A 23,676-nucleotide genomic window follows, 5' to 3' on the forward strand; every position below is an offset into this window, starting at 1 on the left:
GGGCGGTGCAGCAGGGGCCCTTCCTGTGGAGAGGGGGCTTAGGAGCTGAGGCAGTGGTAGAGCTCAGGCAGAAGATTGAGCAAGGGTAGGAGCCAAGGAGGGAAACGGTGGTGTGGGCAGGCAGGCAGGCAGGACTGGACAGGGGTGACAGACCTCTCCACACTGCCTCTGATGTACCACCATGGTGTAGCCCAGTGATTGGCTATTGACCTGACTTCCACCTGCACTGCTGCAACCCCAGGTTAACCAGCCCTCCCCAGCCCCATCCCTACCTGTTAGGCTGCCTGGGCTCTTTTTGCACCTTCCTGGACCCAAACAAGTGTCCCCACTTGATGGGCTGGCTGCCCTTTGATGCACTGATGCTGCTCTCCTCTTGGGGGGCTGCTACTGCTACTCCCACTCTTTGCTGGGTCCCAGTCTCCTTTTCCTTGCTGTGCTTCAGCTCTGTAAGCACCGAGTCTGGGGGGCTGCCCATCCAGAAGGGCCAGCTCCATTCCTTCACCTCTTCGCCGACCAGTACCTGCTGGGGCTTTTCCAAGGGCTCTTCCACAGCTTCAGGACTTGGCTTGCTGGCAGCCTTGGGCCTCTCCTCCAAGGTACCCTCAGCCTCTGCACCCTCTACCACCCCTTCACGGGGGGATGGTGCCTTGCAGGTCTCCGCTGACCTGGGCACAGCGTTCAAAGCTGCCACCTTCTTCTCATAGCGGATGAACTTCGAGCCTTCGGCCGAGCCCTTGATGTAAATCTGAGAGCTCTGCATGAGCTGGTACCACCAGCCTGCCTGCTTATCCTTCTTCCCCTCCCACGTGCTCTCTCGTACCTTCCTCTGCTCTTCCTCCCTGTTGCCATCTCCGCAGGAGGCCCCCACCCCCTTGACCCTCTCACTTGCAGCTTGCTGGGGGCTGTAGCCTGGAGAGATGTCATCATCTCTGGCACCCACTTTGCATGCTTCAGGGGCGGTGCTGCAGTCATAAGGATCCTCACTGCTGCCCCGCATCCGCATCAGCTGCAGGGTGGAGTGTGTGGAAAGCAGCAGGTCCTGCTTCACACGCAGCAGGTCCTTTTGCTGCTGCTGCTCTTTGCTCATCTGCATCAGGTGATGTTCAAAAAGGAGGTCTAGGTTAAAGGGTAGCAGGGAGAGAGGCTGGAGCAGGAGCAGGAGCTCCTCAAAAAGAGGCTGGCACACACTATGAGACAGGCACAAGAAGCCTACTGGCTGATAGTGTGCCAGGATGATATCTGTAGGGCAAGAGACATTTAATTAGATGAGAGGCCCTTGCCACCTTTGTCAAACCACCAAGAAGCTGCTGAAGCTATGGGGAAAGGAGTTGGACACTAGTTTTTGGTCACAGATGTGGCTGCAGTGTGAGGCTCAGCACTGGGTCAGGGAGCACCAGATGCTCTGTGAGCTCTGGGCAAACTGGCCCAGGTCCTGCTTCCAGTCATGCCTGCAGCCAGGACCTGTCAGACTATCCACCAGGATGACCTCTGCCACAAATTCCATGGGAGTAGGGTGCAAATAAAGAGCATCAAAGAGGGTTGGCACACATTAAGATTCTCTTCCCCACCTACTGGAGATGAACAAGGAGCTGAAGATCTGGCCAGTACCAGTCCCCTGCAGAGAGAGAGGTGTCGGGGACAGCTGAATACAGTCTTTCTAGGGATCTGGCTGGGCTGAACTGTGGATCCTAACAAAATGAACTAGCATTTCTACCTGCAGCATTCATCTTTCACTTCATTTGACCACATCTGCAGTGCCCCCCCCCCCCCCCCAGCTTTGTTGTCAGGTCTCACTCCCAGGGAGAGAGTTGGGAACAGGATTTGTGGCCGTTTGGCTCCAGTGAGATAACAAACTTACACCATAGACAGGACTTTCACCTTATCTCCAACCCTTTTGCCTAGCCTTCTGTGTCCTGACAGCCCAAACAGAAAATTGGCATAGTCAGCAGGATTGCCATGGATAAACTGCTGCAAAAATATAAATATGCCCCTTCCCAGGCTGGGAAGGAGTGGGCCCAAAAGTTTTGGAAGGATGAGAATGCATTGAGCAGTGTCAGGCTGTGCATTTGTGTGGTTTTAGGAGCCTGTTTATCTTGTGCTCAGCAAGAAGCTAAGGAAGCCCCTGCTCCCAAACAAATTTCTTATGTAGAATATGCAGCTTTGAAATCAGAAAATGAGGTGTTGAAGTCCTCATTGGCCTTTGAAAGGGAGACAGGAGAAAAACTAGCTGATAAACTTGTGAGTGAGAATAATCATCTCAAACAGGAAAGGGTGAATCAGCTATTAGATAAAACCTGAATATTCTATAGGAAGTATATTACAAATATTGCTTTCCAAAATCTATGCTTAAATTACTGTTGTGAACTTTATTCAACTGTGAATGAATCTCAGGCTGCTATTATACTCATAATCTCTTTAGATATAAACTGTTGACCAAGTCTGAGACTAGGAGTTGATCCAGCTGCACCTAGACTCTGACAGGAGTTTAGAAAGCAAGGGGGTCTTCTCTGAACCTCGTGACTCAACGGGAGGGTCTCCCCTACCTTTCTCTAACTCAATTTTTCTTTGTATGTTTCTCTTTTACCCTATTGCATCTTCGGTCTCTGTATACATAATTTTAGTTTGATTCTAACTTAATTTTCCTTTGTATGTTTCATCCATGTATTAAATAATAGAGTGAACCTTGCCATCGAATTCTGTGAAGTCACGCTTTTATAAATTCCTATTGAATCAGTTTTGCTAATACCCTTAAAGGTGATTCTTTAAGCGGTCCAAACCACTCCTTTTGCAACAAATTGGTGTCATGGACAGGATGGCAAGTAGTATCACTGATTACTTACAAAGCATGGAATAAGTTTGAGCCCCAGATTTTCAGAGGAATGGGCTCGTGATAACTGGCATGATTGGAAAACTGTTGAAGAACAGCTAAAACTGGCCAGGGTCAATAAGAAAGTTGGAGGAAAGGGTTGAAATGATGCTTATGTAAGCTCCCCATCCCCCTGACATCATGCAAATTAGGAAACCAATTGTATCCCCTGAAGAATGGGATGAAAACATATGGGGTGACCCCGATGATAGCTATGCAAGGGGAAATAACCCTCTGTCTCCTTTAGATTCCCCCAAATATGAGGCCAGGCCCATTATAAAAAACAGAAGAAATCACTGGACCTCGGGGTGGAGTAGGAGATCATACCTGAAAAACCCCATTTGATCCAATTCAGATGGCCAATTTGTAAGAATGTTAAGGCCGTAAGCCAGGCAAAACTGAAATTGAATTGGTCAAGCATTTCCCAAAGACTCATAAATCTGGATGGCATTTGCGATTGTATAACACCATCTACTAATTGAAAAATAGATGGAGCAGAGATGGCTGCCCCAAAATTAAAGCCTTTTGTGGATCTGCTAATACAACTGCCCCGAAAGTTCATACCAAGCCAGGAGAATATCCTATGGGATTTTACACTGGACAACCTGTACTGGTGAAAATGCCTCAGATTGGAACAGTACTAATGGTACTAACTACACCCAAAAATCCCTACACATGGGAAGCCAGAGATTGCTCAGGAAAGGGACACCGGATTAGCACCTGGTGGTCTCACCTTCCTTTTAACCCTGCTGGTTGAATACAACCGAGCATATTTTCTTCCCTTTTTTGTGTTCACAGGAATCCTGAATGAACCGCATGTGGATGTGGAGACCCAGGTTTTAGGCCATACCAGGGGAGAAAATACAAATTGGCTGCTGGATAAATAACGGAACCAAATTTAGATTGCACCTTCACCAAACCTATAATTGCATATTGTATTTGGGGTTATAGAGACACCGAATTGCTATTTGAATTTATAATTAATACACAAAATATATGGAATACATACGTATACAATGGTGTGGCCATGGATCCATGCCTACGCTGATTATAATGGATCCATACCAAGTTTGTCTGTAGTGGTGTTATGAAACAATTTTACCATTTCCAAGCAAAAATGGGTCATAAAAGATGAAGACAGAGATCAATGGATTCCGTCTCTAATGGAGAAAGGCAGAGACACCATCTCAATAGGATGCCGAACTGAAAACAGCACTGAACATGCAACAGCCTCATGCATTACTATAGAATATGCCAGAAGTCAAACACCGCCTCGATTACATACATGCCTGTCCCTATGGACGCGAATGTTGGTATACTTTTACCCTATTTCGCTCAGCACTCATAATGGGTTTCTGGGCCAATTTTGAGATCAATTCCAGCATGACACTCCAGTTTAAATTTGAAGCTGAACAGCCATTTGTACCAATTCAGCCTCCTATTGAGCCAAGTCCTCACATCTTCAGCACAGGCACTTACATAATTAGAAACATGGGTCAACAACAAGTTCTCCTCAACCCTAGTTGGTCTCCAAAAAGGGTAGAGCTAACACTACACATTAATATCTCAGAAATTAAACCAAACTGTTCCACCTTTTTGGGAACTGCTCACACTGGCTGGTTGGCATGCTTACATGGACAATCTCTGAAACAATCTCAATGCATGCCACGAGATGCCACTGGGTTATTGGGAACAGGATTAGGAATAGTCAATAGCATAGATGCTGAGATCCTAATGAACAAAATAACTGCTTCTACGGACCACCTAAGGAAATTGGAATATCCATTAAAATCATCCTTATTGGCCTTAGGAGCAAGTCAATGGCTCCTATCAGACATTTTACCCCATTGGGAATGAACTGAAGAAAATGATCATCAATTAATTGTAAAAGCCCTCGGAGCAAACCAAGGTGATACTTCCCTTGCCTTGAGCTGCATCCAAGCACAGTTATGGACACAGTCTATAGCAGCAGCTATCATTAGAGAAGGAGAGGGAGGAATCTTTCTTACCCACTGAAATTCGAAAACTGATTTGGGACAATGCTTCAGAATTTGAGAAAGAGTTTCAGTCATGGTGGCAATTAGTCAACTTTACCTACCATGCAGAGAGTGATAAGATTATTGCCTTTATCCTCACAATACGCAATGCTTCGGTATACACCATATACCCAATCATTGCGCTGGGATTAAACCATGATGGAACTATACTCTATCCATTGGAACATAGAGTATGGGCCCAACAAAATAGAAACAAATGGCAAACTATTGATATTGATGCATACATTGTACGGGAACAACGGGGATTCATTTGTGAAAGTAATACCATCAAGGCCCAAGACATTTGTCTTGACACTGAACACAATATCTGCCATTTTGAAATACATCCTGATGAAACCCCTGAAACTGTATTTATATATACTGGAAAAGGATGTGTTTGTATGAGAACACTTTGTGATTTTATATTCGTAGATAACATTACTGTAGATACAAGTAATCGCTCAAATATCTGTGTTTGTAACCTTACAAAAATGATGGGATGTGACTTTGATTATTTACCTCCTGTTACCTCTTATCAATTGTTACAATCTGACTATACGCTAATTCGTGATCTGCTGCTTACTCCTATTGGAATGAACCTCACCTTGGTGGGAAAACTTCTACGACATGAAGACCTGAAGCAACTGTTAAAGCAAGTTCAAGAAAATGGACAAAAAACTCTGATTACCATCCATCACTATGTGGAGAGGATACATCAGGTGTTGGAAAGAGTGAAGAAAGATGGAGAACAGAAATGGTGGGACTGTCTTTTTGGATGGTTGCCAACTGCCACAGGAATCTTCAACAAGATGCTTCATCCTGTCACTATCTTATTAGTATTCACTGTATTGTGTCTTGTTTTGATAATGACCCTATATGTTAAGCTTTGGATTATGGAAAAATGCTTAACCCCTCTGTTACCCCCACGAGATATATATATATAATCAACATACTGAATTCCTTTTAAATATTATGAAGCTTGAGTGACTATAGTCACAGGGTGGATTATGTGGAATGATTGCTGGAGGTGACTTACTTATTGATTTGTGTGTGTCCCCCCCCCTCTTAAGGGAAGGTGAACCTCCAGGGTGGAATGCAGTGGATATGCAAGAAATCTGTTCCATAATAATTCCCTAAGCAACATAACCTGCAACCTTAGATGTTAGCAACACCAGGGGAGCTTGGTATACTGACTCTAAGAGAAACAACATGGAGGGTGGAGTGGAGTGGAGACACCGCAGCCAGGCTCTGTGATATCACTGCAGGGATAGGGAACTGGAACTAATGGAACAAGAATGGAAGGTCCCTGCATTGAATCCACTGAAGCAAGGAGGTGAAATAATGGGGGTTCTGTCAACGCTATGGCCTTACTTCTGATTTATATCATAAGTGCCCAGTTCTGGAGTAGTGACATGCTAAATCATGTTCTCTGGGTGAACTTTGCTCATTATAATCTCGTTATAATACCAAAACACACCTCCATCCCAAAAACTACTCGCCTCCGATGTGCGACCACCCCCCCCCATGGAGCATGCGCTCTGAATTTTCTCTAGCATGCACCTTTAAAATTAAAGCAAGGGAACTTTATACCAATCATAATAAAGGTATATATGACTAGAGTCACTCAAGCTCCACCTAAAAAATAAGACAATATAAAAGGACTTAAGAGAGGAGGAATGCTAGGGAAGACACCATCATAGACAAGTCAGGAGGACATCGCTGACTTCTGGGATCAGTTGACGGGCTGAACCTCTCTTCCCCCCACATAGGGACGCCTATTGGGTAAGATTCGAACCCTCGGTCATACTGAGTGCTTCCCCAGGAAATCTCTATAGAGTTTTTCCATAATTTAGTGTGCTTGTAGTCAACTGTATAATTATTTGCACGTGCTTTGCAGACAGTATATTTATCACTAGCAATCCAAAAGAATCTGTACTGTTGCTTTAATAAACTGTACTGTTCATTAATCTAGCTGTGATAGTTTGTTAATGCAACCAAACTCCCTGAGTCTGGTAATTCTAGTGCGTTGAACGTGGCTAAGCTGAGAGTGCAGTACGCTATTAGTGCATCTGTCATCGTGATAGTTCAACATATTGAATGCAACCGGACTTATAACGCTGAATTGGACATCACTCAGAAATTAAACCTAGCTGCCCCCAGCTCCTCTGACATCTGAGGATAAGTTGGAATGCAAGGGGGTTTATTTCCTGCCAAACTTCTTTACCTTTTAACCCTGTCCTGGTTTCAGCTGGGATAGAGTTAATTGTCTTCCTAGTAGCTGGTATGGTGCTATGTTTTGAGTTCAGTATGCGAAGAATGTTGATAACACTGATGTTTTCAGTTGTTGCTCAGTAGTGTTTAGAATAAGTCAAGGATTTTTCAGCTTCTCAAGCCCAGCCAGCGAGAAAGCTGGAGGGGCACAAGAAGTTGGTACAGGACACAGCCAGGGCAGCTGACCCAAACTGGCCAATGGTGTATTCCATACCATGTGACGTCCCATCTAGTGTATAAACTGGGGGGAGTGGGGGCGGGGGATCGCTGCTCAGGGACTAGCTGGGTGTTGATCGGCGGGTGGTGAGCAATTGCACTGTGCATCATTTGTACATTCCAATCCTTTTATTAGTGTTATCATCATCATTATTATTTTCTTCTTTTCTGTTCTATTAAACCGTTCTTATCTCAACCCACGAGTTTTACTTCTTTTCCTGATTTTCTCCCCCATCCCACTGGATGGGGGGGAGTGAGTGAGCAGCTGCGTGGTGCTTAGTTGCTGGCTGGGGTTAAACCACGACAAATGCAACACTGCTCAGTACAAAGGCAAGTCTATTTTCCTGTCTGCTCCAGAGAGAAGTGCTGACTGAACACACAGACACGAGAAATGTCTGCTGTCAGCCCCCAAACCTGCCACAAGATACTGGGCTGGGCTTCTTGCAGTGCATGGGGCCCTGGGCTGAGCACGGGCTGAGCACAGGCTGAGCCAGCAGCACTCTCAGGGGATGCAGCAGGTCAAGGGTGTCTGTCTCACTGTGCACTTAGCACTTAGTCATGCTGCTTCTAAGCATCTGGCAGCTTGGTCGTTGCTGCTGGGTTATCAGTACACTCCAAAAGATTTCTGGTTGAAAAAACAGATACATCCAGTAAAAATCTTCTTTTCATTTGTCAGGAGGTTTTCCTTTCCATTTCCCATGCCTGAAGGGTTTCAGCTAAGTGTTCATACCTCCAGCCATATGAAGCTCTCAGGCACTGGGCAGGGAATGCAGAAATTTGGGGAGGGTTAGATTTGGTCTCCTGCAGGTAGACTAAGGGATTGGCATTGGAGGTGATAACCTTGGGTGCTAGCTGCAGCTGGGAAGGACATGGCTAGCCAGGCTCTCCACAGCTCAGGTGGAGGGAGCTGCATGGAGCTTTGACTTCTACCTCATTCCCTTTAGCTGAGCAGCCCTCCAGCAACACGTACACTGGGACTATGTATAGTCTAGTCCTTCAGCTCAGAGCAGAGGGGAGCAGCCTAGGCTGAGAGACCAACAAGAGACATGCGTGCCCCAGAGCTTAGATCTGTGCTCTACATTGTGCAGAATTTGGCCCCCACTGCAGCCCACAGCCCTCAGGCTCTTACCTTCATGGTTGAAGAGGTGGTTGAACCAGAACTCCAAGGACCGGATACTGCAGGAAGGGAAAACAAGCAGGGAAAGAAAGAAAAAGTGAAAATCAATTCACCCCCTTCATCCTAGCTGTTCTACAAGAAGCATGGCTGGAAAAGGGCATTTACACAGCATAGCCCTGTGAACCTCAAGGCCTAGTGAAAGGACAGTGGCTCACTCCCATCAGCATGCACTGACCACAGCCACCCAGCTTGTCACAGAGCCAGTTTGCTTTACATGAAGCATTGTGCAACCGTAACCCCTAACAACAACCATGTTTCCAGCAAGTTTCCTTACCATTTAGCTCCTATGTCCTTGGCAGAGCTTAGGTTTGCTGAGAAGGGCTCACATGAAAGAGGTAAATCATCTATAAACATGAGATCATTGCTGCAGGCTTGGCCCAAAATATGCTGGCATCCTGTGCCAGCAGAGGAGAGCTGGGCCATCCTGGGTAGGGAGAGCAGGGCAGAGCTTGCTCCTGCTTGTAGGGGTCCCCCAACATTTGGAGATCTTGGGGACTCTGTTGCCACTGTTGGAGCTCTTGCTGATCACTGGAGAGGAGCAGGGAAATACCATCCTAACAGTACTCATCCCTTTACCGCAGCTGCCTTCTGTTTAACACAGAGTGTAGTGCACACACTCCTTATCCAATCTGGAAGGGTCAGCCTTGAGTCCTGAACCAGGGCAATTTCTCCTTCAAAGCCTCATGCACTGGGATTCACTGCAGCTCCAGGAAGCAGTGATTTAAGCAGGGATTTTCAGGAGTAATTTATGCATATGTTATGTCTATCCCTATATGAACACTGACAGACAGACTCTTCCCACCTAATGTTTTGGGGCTAAAACAAGCTGACAATGTTCTTCAGTGGGCTACAGCCAGCCCTTCTCAGCTCTGGCCTGGTAGGGGTAGGTTTTGATCCTTCTGAAGCTCACAGCTTCTTCCTTCCCTCACCTACAGCTGCGGAGTGGCTTCCCAGGTTTCTTAAGTCTTTTCATTGGTAACTGTGCCTGCTTGCAGTCAAGAACCAGCACCTGCTGCCAGCCCTGGACAGTGACATGCAGTCAGCCCAGGGAGCCTGCTTACTTGAGGAGGCCAAAGATGAATGCATTGAACCTCATGGTGTGGTTGGTGAGCTCTGTGTACTGGCTGATCTTGCTATAGAGGCTGTGCAGCAACTTGGTAGAGGGGCCTATGGAGAGAAGCGAAATGTTGAGATTAGTTGTGGTCAGCAAAGCCAAAAGGGCATCACAGGAAGGAGCATCAAGGCAAAGACAGAAGTTGGCTGGGTGCCCATGCCCGTATGTGCATTGCCCCTCCACCAGTTATCAAGATGAGCTCGCTCCATCCCAAGAGTTAGACTTCAGAAGGGGTGAAGTTGTGGTCTGTCCCAGACTGCCACTCCAAAACTTTGGGAGAGTTTCAGTGGATGAAAGTACCCCAGGGACCTGTCTCTCACACTATAGGGACAATCACGGCCCTCAGCTCAGAATCAGCAGGTAAACAGAATATTATGGTGGGTAGTTATAATTTGGGGTATCTGCAATCATGGAGATAACCCCAGAGCTGGAGATTTGCCACAGACAGGCTAGGAGGCTTCCCAGCCCTGGATGTAAGCTCTTCATGATGCAGAAATCAGTGTGGCCCTGCCATCTGTAACCTCAGAAAGGAGTTCTCCTGAATGGTAGCCACTGCCACAATCCAGGGTGCAGACTGGTAGTGCAGGTGATGTGGGCTTACTTGAGCAAAATGAGCTGTGCATGCAAATTTTCTTACAGACCAGCTCTGCCTTATACAGTAGCTGCGCAGGGCTAAAGATGAAGGTCTAGAAACACCCTGGAAACTTAGAGGATGGAAAAGGGCATTCTTTTAGGGTTTTTTCTTTCTTTTTTTTTTTTTTTCTATTGCTAGGGGCTGTTATAGGAGAATTTAGAAATTTCAGGAAAAATGACAATAAATATTTGGACAGAATAGAGCAGTGGCTCTCCCACCTTGCAAGAGAAGGTCAAGGTGCATCTTGTTCCACACAGGGAGCCAGGTATTATTCTGCATCTGCATCCTTATAGTCAGCCTTCCCTAGCACCTCCCAGCCACAACACAGGAGTACCACAGAGCAATGGGCATCACTGCACACCCTCCATACCTAGCTGGGTGGATGCCTCCACCATGCTCCAGGGGATGTTCCTCCTCTGGCCAATGATCATGTCCAGGACATAAGCCTTGAGCCCATCACTCAGGATGTCCCGGACAGCAGGGCACAGGTATTTCAGGATGAGATGCCCCACGTTGGGACTCACGGAGCTATTCCCAAGTTTGGCCTAAGGGAGAACAGGCAACAGGGAGAGGGTTGGTAACTGCTCTACAAGGTACAGATGCATGCGAACAGTCCAGTCCCACCTGCCTACTACAGACACCCAGCAGGCAACATCCAGGCTACAATGATGCTCAGCAGCTCCTTGAACAGGCAGGCTCTTCCCCTTCACCCTTTCTGCCTCATACACCAATTCTGGGTTGCTCACTGCAAGGTCTGCCCCAGGCTGGGATGAGGCAACAGCTTGGGAAGAGAATATCCCATCTTGAGAAGAGGATATCTCCATTAGAAGGGATGCCCAGTTCTCCCTACGGGTATAACAAGGCTGTCCTGCTAGAGGAAGAAGAGAGTAGGGGCTTTTTCTGCTGCTGTAGATTTTCTTGTTGCTATTTTTAAAGTAGGAAGCAGCAAGCAACATAGGAACTTCCAGTACTGAGAGGTTAAGGAACACTTAACTCAGTGACATGCCGAGCTATAATTCCTAGGGATTAGTATAAATAAACAGGGTGAGGGCAAAATGGATGGACAGAGCCCAGGTTGAGGTGAGGAAGCATGTAAGAGCCCAGCATCAGCAGAGCAGGGACATATTCTGCTGCATACAGTCCTTGAGCTGCCGAGGGGGTCTATCCAAAGGGGTCAGCCCCAGGCCTTGCACATCATGTCAGTGGTCCCAGGCAGTTGTGTTCAGGGCACAGATTTTACCAGCTGAGCTGGAATTACACTGGCCAGTTGGCACGGGTCCACAAAGGTCCTGAACTGAGACTGAACTTCTGGGTCAGGAATAATCCTGCCAGATCCATTGAGTGTGGGAGCATCAGGGACGAGTGCTGCCTTTTGACAGGTGAATGCTCAGCCCTTGGCACACTGAAGCATAATGAAACCCCAGATCAAAACCACAGTGTTGTCTGGCAAGTAAAGTAATGGGGGAATGTTGCGATTATTCCCCAAACCAACAATGCAAGAATAGGAAATTCACAGTGAAGCTTTCAAAAGCTTCGGAAATCCAAATGGCTCTGGTTATGCTGCACAGCAATCTCTGCATCAGCAACAATTGTAATTAGGAGCAAATTACCCTGGGCTCTGAGATAAGATTGAATGGGCTTGGAATCTGTCCTAGTCAGGTTTCTCCTTGGGGATGGCACCACGGGGCAGTTGTCATGTCCAAACAGTGTCACATTGCTGCCCCAGAGTCCCTGCAACTGAAGCAGAGTGTTCAGCTTTGAGAGGAGGCACCACAAAGATGCTGAGTGTCACAGGACTGCAAACACTGGCTGGCACAAACAGAAGTGAGCTTGCTCTGCCTGTGTTATTCCATAAATGGGAGATGAGGGGAGCACAGGCCAAAGACAGCCAGCCCCATGGGCAACCTAGATGGACTCTGAAGCTAGTGGGTTCATGGTAAGGGCTATAGGGGAAGCCCAACTGCCTCAGATGGGCAATGACTGATGCACCTTTTTATCATTATGGAGCCCTGTGAGACATTAAGGGACTGGGGACACTGCACTGTGCCCTGGCATCAATGCCAGAATAGAATCACTGGATGAGTGGAGGAGGGAAACACAGCTTTCCACTATATGAGAAAAAAGAGCTGGTGTACTGCATCAGACCAGAAGTCCGGTTGGCCTGATATTCTCTCTTATAAAGAGCCATGAGTAAGTACATAAGAAAGAGTCAAACCAGAGCAAACATATATAATACTTCCCCTTAATACTCTCCCATCCTACAACTACTTTCAACTCAGAGACTACTTAAGCTGGACATGATTCCTATGTGTTTAGTAGGCTCAATGAATTTCCCTTCCCTGTATTTTTCCGATCTTCCCTTAAATCCACATAACCTTTTAGCATCCCCAGCATCATACAGCAAGAATTGTCACAGATTTACTATCATCTGCTGCATGATGTACCATCACCTTTGTTTGTTTTGTTCTTGGTACTACTAGCTTCATTGGATACCCTGTAGTTTTTTAACTGGAAGAGAATGTAGAGGCAATCTTTCTCCATCCTCTCCATGTCACTCATGATGTTGAGAAGCCATACTGAAAGCAAGACTTACCTTCACCCCTGGATCCCTGCTGGTTCCAAAGTGAGCCACAATCAGGTCAACAGCAGTGTTGATTGCCTTCACCAGACCTAGAGGGAAAGAGAGTCAGAGAGCTGCCTGAGGGGCTTCTAGGACAGACCCTGACCAAACACTTAATGAAGAAATCAGGCAGGGGCATTTCAAGCATATGTCAGCACACATGCTCTCTCTGGCAACATGATCAGCTCATGTTGGGTCTCTGCCAAAAACATGCAGAACCCCTCCTAACTCCTCACCAAATCTATCCTTGCTGGTTCCAACACTCACGTACCAGCCCAACAGTATGACAACCTTTACAAGTGGCTGAAGCATAAGACACCCTGTCAGTGTTCCCAAGGGACATGGACCATCACCTCCACGCACCATCCCTTGAGGGAGCAGAGATGGGGTCTGAGGCAATGAGTCTTTTGCTGCTTTTATCTTACAGGGTGGCAGGGCAGAAGCCATGCATTTGGCAAGCTATGTAATAACTTCAGTAACAAGCTAGTGGTGGGTAATCTGACATCTGCATCGGTGTGATGCAAGAACAGAAGTGGAATAGAGGGGAAGGCTGCCATCTGGTAATCACCAACACATAGCTGGTAAAGGCATGGGAACCTTTCTGCACATCCCTTGCCTCTGACATGATACTGAGGCACCTGTCAACAACCCAGTCCCCAAAGCTTGCCTCTACCATGGGTCTCATCACAGCCATATCTTGTCCTGTTTTGGAATCCTTTCTCCTGCCCTTTTACATAAATGTTTTATCATGTAGGACCCAACAGACCTTTTACCTAAATTACAAAATCTAAGGCTAGCACATCTGCAACATCACACACACTCACAGGTCTACCCTTGTATACTGAGACAGGCATGGCAGCATGCCCTGCCTTAGGGTCATACTCCTGTGCCTGCCTGCTCTCTCTACCCTTTCTTGTGGACTTAAGATCCTTTCTAATCATACTTCCTGGGACAAGCAGCTCAAACATACTCCATGGCATGTGGCATGGTGCAGAGAACACAAGAACCTGCCGTGGAAACATCCATCAGTCCAGGGGGACATGTAGTTATGATGCTACAGTAGACAAGGGCAGGGAAAAAAAACATTATGTCTACAGAGATGACATGAGACAGAGAGAAGCACTATTTGTGTTATGCTGCGCTACACCTGTGAGAGACTGAAAGAGTTAATGTCTCAAACATTGTGGTGGGGCAAGTTCTGCTTAAAGACAAACCCTGCACAGCAAGGAACCACAGGTGAAAAGAAGCTGATCAGCACAGATCAGCAACAGGACAGGGAGGGCATGCCAGAGGGTGCACAGCTCCGTGTTCTGATGTGCTGAGCAGGGCAGCTCACCATGCATGGCGAAAGATCACGTCTGCAGGGAAGGGGAAGCTACTCCCCAAACGACCCCCAAGCCCAAAGGCTCACAAACTGAACATGGTACCTAATTAGCCTAATGAGTTCGAGTGCCCATCCGAAGGAGGGGCAAGGATGATAAAAGGGCACAAACTGAAGCCCCAGGTGCACAAGCCCACCGGAACTGGACCCCTTGGCTTACTGGACCAACGCTGGACCCAGGACTGGTGAAATCTTTCTCTCTTCCTTTTTCTCTCCCTGTCTTCTCTCTTTCCTTTTCCATAATCCCTACACCTCATCCCTTTAAGACATAAAACCATTGACCAAGTCTGGGACTAAGAGTGGATCCAGCCGCCCCTAGGCCCTTCTCTGAGGAGGAGTCTAGAAAGCAAGGGGGTCTACTCTGAACCTGGTGACTCAATGGAAGGGATCTCCTTATTCCCTGAATTGAGGTATATGGTTACCACGGGTTACACAGTTCCCTGAGGTAGTTCCATGCCAATTCCTGTTGTGAGAAACCCCGCCCCCTACTGTTATGCCTCCCCAGTTCAGTTTGCTTCTGTCATGAATAAAATCTTTAACTGATCGTTTGGTGTCGTTTCACCTTAATTTAGCCCGAGGGATTTTCGAATTAAACACGACTCCCTGGTCTGTCCAGCCCAGGTCGTGATGACACCACACCCTCCTCCACTGACACGAGATGCATGGACTCACTCACCCTTCTTCTGCAGCAGGTCAATGGAGATGGACTCTGTGTTGCCATCTGGGGAGAGGCAGAACTCAGTGGGGGGTTTCTCTGCTAGTGAGAAGTAGTCAGGGAAGATGTCAATGTAGGTAAGCTGGAGTTGCCTCATAGACTGCCCTGCAGGACCAAGACAGGGAGGAGAAGGATCAGCCCCAAGCCCTTATACTAAAGCTTCTCCCACATTGTTTGCTTTTCCCAGAAGCAACCTCACCAGCAGGAGTCTTCACACCAGCCTGTCCAAGACAGCAAGGCTACAGGCTTGTTACTCTTCCAGCAATGGTTTGCAACATAAGCCTGTAGAGTTCAACCCCACAGTCCACCCAACATCTAGCTCCAGCTTGACTGGGGGCCCATGGGCACTGGAAGATGCTGTGGGAGGTTCACCCTCATGAGCTGATGCTAAGGAAAACCTCGCTGCACCAGGCTCTCAGGGCTGCTGTGCGGATAGCCCCAGCAAGTGGGGTCAAAAGTAGATCACAGAGAGAATCCCTACTTGTCACACACACAGGCATCAAACTACATGCCTTCTGCCTGTCCCCTGAGATGGTCTCTATTTTCAAGAGGTGACTTTTGCAGATCTTTCATGTGCTTGATTTCCATCATCTGGTTGATTCCCCAGCTCTGGGCAAGGCATCTTCCTGTGAAGGAGGGATGAAGAAACTGTTTGGGTTGTCAGTGAGGTGTAGAGCTTTGGGGAATTCACTCCATGACTTGGGGCTGGCCTCAAGAATGCTCTCCCTCCCACAGACAGACCCCTTTGCTCCTCCTGGAGGACTCTCAAAGGTTCAGCCAAAAGCAGCCTGCCACTCTCGGCCTTTCCTACACAGGTTTTGGAGAACAGAGAAGACCTTAAGGGCAGAGCATGGAGAAGACAGAGCCCCATGGAGCCCTAAAGTGTTGCCAGCTGCCCCATGGGAGCTACAGCCCAGCACCTAGCATGCTGCCAGAGTTGGGGCAGATACTGTGGAGCACAGACATGAGATCTCCAAGGGCCACAACTCCTGTATGAGACATGAACTACAAGCTGGACACAGCCTAGGAGCACTTGCTGAGGTCTGAGCCAGCTTTTGGGCCATTCACTTTCCCCTTCAATCCAGCCCAGAGCCAGACCTGACTGCTCTCACCTTGTGGAGAAGAAGGGAGGCTCCACACAGAGTGTACCCATCAGTGAGGCCATTTTCACCTTCATCTTGTACCCCTCAGCCCCACTGTGAGCAGATGCATCATCCCTCCTGCTCAGAGCAGGCAGAGCAGTGATGAGGCTAGGCATAGCTGGGATACTGAACCTGAGCCCCAAGGTCACCTCCCAAGACCCCCCCCCAGCAGAAAGGTGGTGCGCACCATTCAGCTTGCAGTGGAAATGGCTGGTGTTGAGAGTGCTGGGGAGCTCAAAGATGGGGTTTCCCCGGTTCAGCTGGGGCTCTTGCTGCCTCCTGTTTAGGCTGCCTGCTAAGCCAGGCAGCCCCGAAAGGTGGTCCAGACCCAGGGGGTTCCTCTGCCTGTACTCCCACCACTTCAGTGCTTGGGGGGAGAGGTGATTTGCTAGAACGCCGCAGGCAGTGAACACCAGATGGCAGGATGTGAGCAGATGGGAGGACATGGAGGAGAAACAGGGAGAGAGATGAAAAAGAGGAAGGACAGAAAGAGAGACAGCAAGTTAGTTAAAAGTCCAGCAGCATTTCAGGACATTAGCATACATACATGAAGGGAGGCGGAGGCCACAGCCTGGCAGAGCAGGGCAGGAGCCTGGATGGCCTCATGGCTGCGGGCAAAGAGGGAGCAGGATTGGGGTGCAAACACCTGGTGTGGGTTGCTGTAAGATCAGCAGCCCCATGCTGCCCTCTCCAGAGACACAGTGTAGAAGTCAGGACTGGACAGACATGCTTTTAGCATACCATTTTCTTTTGCAGGCAGAGTGATGATGGGGGCTGTTGGGTGTTGCAGCACCCAGATGCAATTTTGCCCCGGGCTGCAGCTATAAGGGAGAGTGGTACTATAGGGAGCAGTAGCCAGAGAGCTGGAGATGTTCCAGACTAGCACATCCTGGTGGATGGGAACCCACCATTGAGGGGCCATATTCCCATGCTGCTCAGGGGACCAGAGCTGCTGGTCTCACTGCTACTCCTCCAGTGGGGATCCGCATGTCCTCCTACTCTGCTCACGGGCATACCATCCACCGAGAGGGGCAGGAAGGACCCACTGTGGAGTCGGTACTCGGAGAGCGGTGGGCTTGGCTCCAGAGATGCCTCCTTCTTGGGAACAGGCTTGGGATTCTCCTTTTGCCTCAGGGCATCAGCTTTGGTGGCTTGGGAGGGCTGCGTGGCACTGACAGCAGGGGAAGACCTCATGGGAAGCAGGCTGGCAGAGATGGGGCAGGATCTGCTCCTGGGAGGCTGGCTCTCTCCAGCCCTCTCTGTGGTAGATGAGGAAGAGGAGTCCACGCTTTGAAAGAAAGGCACGTTGCATCGCACAGGAGAGTAACTCCCCAGGGGGGGTGGACGGGTTGTCTCAGGGGCAGGCTTCTTAATGCAGCCGTCATTGCAGGAGGCAGCTCCATCCACTGAGCGTTGGGTCAGGAGCGTGCTGTGGGCTTGGCTCCCCGCTGCCACTGATTGCTCTGCCGAGGTGGCCAAGGCTGAGGACTGGGAATTGTAGGAGATCTGCTGGCTGGCAGGCCAGTTGCTGGACAAGCTGTAGAGTTGGGAAAGGCTGGAGGCAAAATGGCTGCGCAGAGCACGGGCCTTGGATGGCTTGCTGAAATGGTGCTGGAAAACAAAGGGCTGGATAGGCAGAGTCGTGGGACGCTGGTCCTTGCTGTAGCGTACCACAGGTTTGCAGTCTGTGCCACCACCTTCAGGGAGAGAAAGGGGGACAGAGTGTGAGGATGGGCAGAAGGACAGTCATTGTCAGCCTGGCAGATCACAGGCAAAAGGGACCCTGCTCTCAGCTGTGGGAAGAGGATGAGCTAGAGGCCAGTGACACAAGCAGAGTGGTTCAAGTTTGAACCAGTTACATATATTATGAGCTGGCAGGGTAAAGACATGTGGCCCCAAATGCAGAATTTCCAGCTGTTGACAGCTATCTGGAAGAGTAGGGCGTTGCACTGGGGGCTTCTCTCTCCTGGTAGGGTCACCATATTCCCATCCCTTCCCCATCCTTTGCTCCCAGGACAGCACAAGCCATGGCCCCAAGCGCCTGCCCTTGGCCTGCCTCCATCCAGGCAGTACCACAAAGACATGTCCCAATGCACTGTGGTACAGCAAGATTTCTTATCCCGACTCACCCAACTGAGCAGAAGCATTACATGCAATAGCACCACAGCTCTGAATCCCACATTGCACTCAGTGCCGTCAGAAAGGCTGCTTGCTTCCCCTTCTCCCTCCCTCCTCTTTCTCCTGTAACTGTTCCCCCTCTGAGCACACAGGTCCCTTCCTCCCCCTGCCTGTACCAGATCCAAGCAGGATGTTCCCAACTGAATCAGGCCCACAGCAGAATAAGAAGAGCTTCCAACCCTGGAAAAGGCAGGTCTGCTTCAGCAAATGACTGACAGGGATTTCCTAAGGGTATGTGCTGGGCTGATCTCCTACACGTGCATGTCTGCAGCTCCTGGTGGGGCCACAATATCCTGAGGGACACAGCTGAAGTGTGACACACTGTGCACAACACACACAGCACTGGATGCACATATGGGGCTGACTGGGATCCCTGATCACCACACCGCATCCCAGCGTGGCGTGGCAGCTTCTGGCTTGCTTTCCCCACCACTCCTCCAGCTCACAGCAAATTCTGGGACAAAGGACCCATTCCAAGCAGAGCCCTGGTGTTACTTGCTGCCTGTGGGGTGTGCCAGGCCTCTCTCCCTATAGCTAGCCTTTAGCAGGGCTTGCTTTTCCTGTAGTCGCTTCTCAGACCCTCTAGGCTTGCATGCTGCTCTCAGCTGGCACGAGGCAGCTCTGCCTCTATCTCCAGCTGCAGGCAGGAGCTTTCCATACAGCGCTAATGCCTGCCTTGCTGTCACAGTGCAGAGGAAGGGACCACAGCAGGGGGTGCAGGAACTGCTGGGATATATTGCCCTGAGAGCTCTTGTCTGCCCCCTCCTTCTGCTCCCTGAGCAGCTCTTGCTCCTTCCAAGCACTCCTTCTGCAAACCAAGAGGGCTGCTCCCACAGCTGCCTTCTCCCAGCAGAGACCTGCCTTCCCTGCCATCCCACACCGAGCGCACATTCAAGGCTCAATAAACAAACAGGACAATACACAAAAAACTCTTGCTCCAAAGGCCAAAATCTCTCCCACACCTGCCATGGCAATGAATGACATGTTCTTCCTATCTCCTGCCAGAAATTTTCAGGGCATTAAATGGAGACAGTCAGGTCCTTGGCATGTTAGGGGCTATCTACCACAGCAGTCTGGTCAGAGCCCCATTTTAGACAGGGTCTTACCTGTGAAACAGGTACAAGAACTGTCTAGGGCAGAGATGGAGGTCTCCTGCCATGCTGGAGAAATGGCCGTACCTCTGATGGGACTGTCACACAGCTTCCTCACAAGGACATGTAACGGCAATATCAAGGTGGAAAGCAATTCATGTATTACAGGCTTTCCTGCAGAGGGAGCTGGGACAATTACCCTCCAGAGGAACCTTTGCTGCAATCCAATGCACTGTGGAGGATATGACCAGGATATTCCAGCAGAGACACACAGCTTCTCTAATCTCTGCAGGACTCATGTTGTAAGTCCTGGCAGAGACTGTGTGAGCTCCCAGACCCTGCATTGAGAAATGACTGCTGGCTATGCCTCTTCCCTCCCCACCTCTGCCCAATGTGGCTCCAAAGAAGAAAGGCTAAAAACTCCTCAATGGTTCCTTTCCCTTCATCTGCTGGGAACATGGCTCTGCTGAGCATCTTCAAATCTCTGTCTTGGGAGCTAAAGGCAGGTGGTTCTCATGGACTAGGGGAGTACAATGCCCTGGAAGGGAGACAATCCTCCAAGCTGCACAGACCCCAAGTGCTAATGCTGTGTCCTCCCTTACATGATAGGAGAGGTTTGCACAGAACCTCAAAAGGCTTTAGAAATACAAGGACAAGACACTTGCACTGATCTGGGTCTGAAATAAGCACAGCAGGGTTTTGTCCCAAGGAGTGGTAGACCAGGAAACAAACTGCACAGGCACTGGTCTCCCATTGCCATGCAGGTTCTTCTGCTGCTCCCCTCATGTCCCAAAAAGCAGCCTTTCTTTTTACTTCTCCATTCTGCCTAGTTTGGCTCCTTACTGTCTGCTTGGGCTCTAACATCTTTTTGTCCATGGCCACTGGTAGAGCTACTTGAGAAGCTGGCATCTGCCTCCATCAGCAGGGAGAGAGAGGCTTGCTCACCTTCCCCACGCCCACTGGGGATGGTCTCACTGGAGCCTGAGCCTTTGGTGGAACACAAAGCCTGGCTGTCCCCAAAAGCATGATTCAAACAGAAGCCCTCACAGCTCTGGTTCAGGCTGTGGACAAAGGGCATGGGTAGAAGACTCTGGCTGCGGCAAGCTCTTTCTTCAAGGAAGGTTGGGCAATCCCACTGTGTCTCGGGGATAGGGGAGAACTCCAAGGAGGAATCGCCACTGGACTGGAGAGGTGGGGAGGTGCCATTCTTTTTCCTGCCTTTAGCCAGTTCAGCAAAAGATGTCACTCGCTTCGGGGGAGAACTCTGGATGGCTATTGCTGGACTTTCACTCAGCTTGATCGGACAGCTCACCATGCGCTCCAAAGAGCCCAGCCTGCTGCTAGGACTCCTGTCCAGGTTCTGATCATAGCTCCTGGAGCGCTGCCAGCTTGTGTTGAGGTTAGGTGGTGACACATCCACATAGACCTGACCCTCAGTCATGTTCTGGGCGGCTTCTCCCTTTGCCTCCTCTTCACTGCACTCCACATTCCTTTCTTCTTGTCTCAGGTCAGGCCTTCTAAACAGATAGTATTCAGTGGGCTGGGCTGGGCTACTTTTGGTATGGTCTTCCAAGCAGCTAGTTATGGAAGATCCTGCCGGGCTGGGGGATGACTGGGAAGACAAGTCACACGTGACTAACTTGTAATAATTCTGAGTAGCCACAACAAGCCGTGCTTGGCTCTGGAAGCAGGCAGTGAGATCTGAGCTCTCTGAAGTGCAAGGATCACAGTGGAGGTGGTAGGAGTTACAGTTAGCATCAAAGACAGGTGAGGAGGAGTGTTGACACCCACACACCTTCCCCGAACTCTCTGGGTGATGTGACTCACAAGACATCTTGGATTCTGTGGGTGATGAATGCAAATCCAGGTAAAAAGCTCCTGTGTCTGAGTGGCTGCAGAAGGAAGAGTCACAGGACAGGTTGGCTGAATTCAGGTTAGATCGAGAATGGCCATTCATTTTGTTGTAGAGAGCACTGAAGTTCACCAGCACCCCATTGGAGCTGTTGCAGGAAGAGTCACTTATGTAGCCCATCTGTTGGTCAATCACTTCAGACTGACTTGATGAACTGTAGCAGTGACAATGCTGGAGCTCTGAGCTGGAACAGCTGCATGTCCATCTGTGCAGGGCATCCTGATTTCTCAGTGATTCACCCATGTTCTGGTTCCACTCCTGGTCACCACCATCGAAAGAGAAGATGGAGGAGCTGCCACAATGGCAGCTGCATTCATCCAGCTCCATGCGTTCCGAGGCCTGGTGGCACTGGTTCGCATTGTTCCTTTTCTGAACATCATCACTGCTGATTTTGTCCTCTTGCCCATCTACCACACCAGACCGGTTGACCATGTTCCAGGATTTCACAACGTGGTTGGAGTCATGGAGGTGGAAAGGGGGCAAGGCCAGCTCATGCAGATGAAAGGGAGGTTTGCCAGCCACAAGGGAGTTGTGAAGGTGGAAAGATTTTTGACCCAAGTTATCCCCAAAGATGCCAAGGTCTTCACCCTCGTTCAACAGGAAAGGGTTGTGTTGATTACTGACACTATGGACAATCAAGTCCCTCGCTTTGCCTTCTTTGTTGTCTGAGGCCTCTGCTGAGGTTTCAGAGGCCTGGAGAAAGCTGCTGTACGCCAAGGAGTCAGTTTGTGAAAGGTCTCTGTCTGGAAGGGCAGAGGTCTGTGTAATGCCTAGCTCTGGCTGGCAGAAGGGGTTGGTCCTTTTGCTCATGGAGCAGCACTGTCTATCAGGGACCTGGCAATGCACCAGGGGAATGTGATGGACAATCAGCGTCTCGCCAGTCAGTTTGGGTGAACTATCCATGGTGAGGAATGCTCTTCCGGACATCAGTTAAGCTGGTGCTACCCATGGACAGGTAGGGGTGTGCATGAGAGGCTGGGAGGACACTTCTCATGGGGGAATTCAGATACCTAGAGAGAGGCAAAAACACAAAGGAAGTCACCTCTCAGGAAAGGCAGTGACTATTTAAAGCATCCTTGGTTTGACTGAAGACTTCATGACCTAAACAGACTGGACCTTGTCAGCACAAGTACCTGAGCACAAGGTCCCGAGTTCTCCTTCAGGGAAAGCACCACAATGTAAGACAAACATGTCCCCCCCTCCCTGCAGACTCCTGGGACAACACTTGTGCTTCCAACTGATCCCTCTCAAACTTATCTGGATGTTGTGGTTTAACCCCAGCCAGCAACTAAGCACCATGCAGCCGCTCACTCACTCCCCCCCACTCAGTGGGATGGGGGAGAGAATCGGAAGGAAAAAGGTAAAACTCGTGGGCTGAGATAAGAACAGTTTAATAGAACAAAAAGGAAGAAAATAATAATGATAACAATAACAATAATAAAATTACAATACTAATAAAAGGATTGGAATATACAAAACAAGTGATGCACAATGCAATTGCTCACCATTCGCTGACCGACGCCCAGTTAGTTCCTGAGCAGCAATTCCCCCCAGCCCCACTCCCCCCAGCTTATATACTGGACGTGATGTCACACGGTATGGAATACCCCGTTGGCCAGTTTGGGTCAGCTGCCCTGGCTGTGTCCCCTCCCAACTTCTTGTGGCCCTCCAGCTTTCTCGCTGGCTGGGCATGAGAAGCTGAAAAATCCTTGATTTTAGACTAAACATTACTTAGCGACAACTGAAAACATCAGTGTTATCAACATTCTTCTCATACTGAACTCAAAACATAGCACTGTACCAGCTACTAGGAAGACAATTAACTCTATCCCAGCTGAAACCAGGACACTGGATTAACTGATTTCAGTCAGGTGGCCAAAGGGCTGCACAGGCTTTGGGCCAAATGAAGACCTCATTGCTGATGGCACTGTACACTCACAGGAAAACATGCAGACAGCACAGGGTCTGAAATGAAGCGCTGCACTCTGATGAGAGCAGTCCATCTTCTCACACTGGATTCAATATCTTTGCCTGCCTTTAGGTACCTTGAACTTTCCTTTAAGAACCAAACACTTAACTGCACTGCCAGACCTTGCAATATTGGAGAGACACAAGTCCAGGCAGAGACTGGAAAGCAGGAACAGACTGGAACAGGAAAGCAGCAACAACCATTCTTCTCCAAAATCCAGGAGTCCCCATGAGGTCCTGAGCTCTTTTAATGGTGCCAGGGGAGCAAACCAAAGTATGCAACTACTTATTCACACAAGGGCCTCTCGTGAAAAGGAGCGGATGACTTCAGTGAGGCCATGGGGAGCTACTGCTG

The 23,676-nt window shown here is 49.1% G+C and overlaps 1 protein-coding gene and 1 long non-coding RNA gene across 5 annotated transcripts in view; both read right to left on the reverse strand.

Annotated features, from left to right (window-relative positions):
• The window catches only part of LOC138683487 (uncharacterized), a 162,351-nt gene that overhangs the window by 76,353 nt on the left and 62,322 nt on the right, over positions 1–23,676 (reverse strand). The gene's annotated exons all lie outside the window — the stretch shown is intronic.
• Positions 1–23,676, reverse strand: part of RUSC2 (RUN and SH3 domain containing 2) — a 65,222-nt gene that overhangs the window by 21,392 nt on the left and 20,154 nt on the right. For 2 of the 4 annotated variants that reach the window (XR_011322997.1, XM_069775330.1), the window contains exons 2-10: positions 20,285–22,363; positions 17,081–17,869; positions 16,360–16,560; positions 14,992–15,135; positions 12,908–12,984; positions 10,685–10,859; positions 9,628–9,733; positions 8,519–8,565; positions 273–1,239 (exon numbers count right to left, since the gene is read on the reverse strand). Coding sequence is in view for 3 of the 4 variants with exons in the window: in XM_069775330.1 (XP_069631431.1) it covers positions 273–1,239; positions 8,519–8,565; positions 9,628–9,733; positions 10,685–10,859; positions 12,908–12,984; positions 14,992–15,135; positions 16,360–16,560; positions 17,081–17,869; positions 20,285–22,280 (4,502 nt within the window). In the remaining variant the exon portion in view is untranslated. The remainder of the gene's footprint in view (positions 1–272; positions 1,240–8,518; positions 8,566–9,627; positions 9,734–10,684; positions 10,860–12,907; positions 12,985–14,991; positions 15,136–16,359; positions 16,561–17,080; positions 17,870–20,284; positions 22,364–23,676) is intronic. The other 2 variants (XM_069775332.1, XM_069775333.1) reach the window with 2 other exon arrangements.

Source organism: Haliaeetus albicilla, chromosome W (assembly GCF_947461875.1).
Source record: "Haliaeetus albicilla chromosome W, bHalAlb1.1, whole genome shotgun sequence".
In the NCBI taxonomy this organism is placed as follows: Eukaryota; Metazoa; Chordata; class Aves; order Accipitriformes; family Accipitridae; genus Haliaeetus; species Haliaeetus albicilla.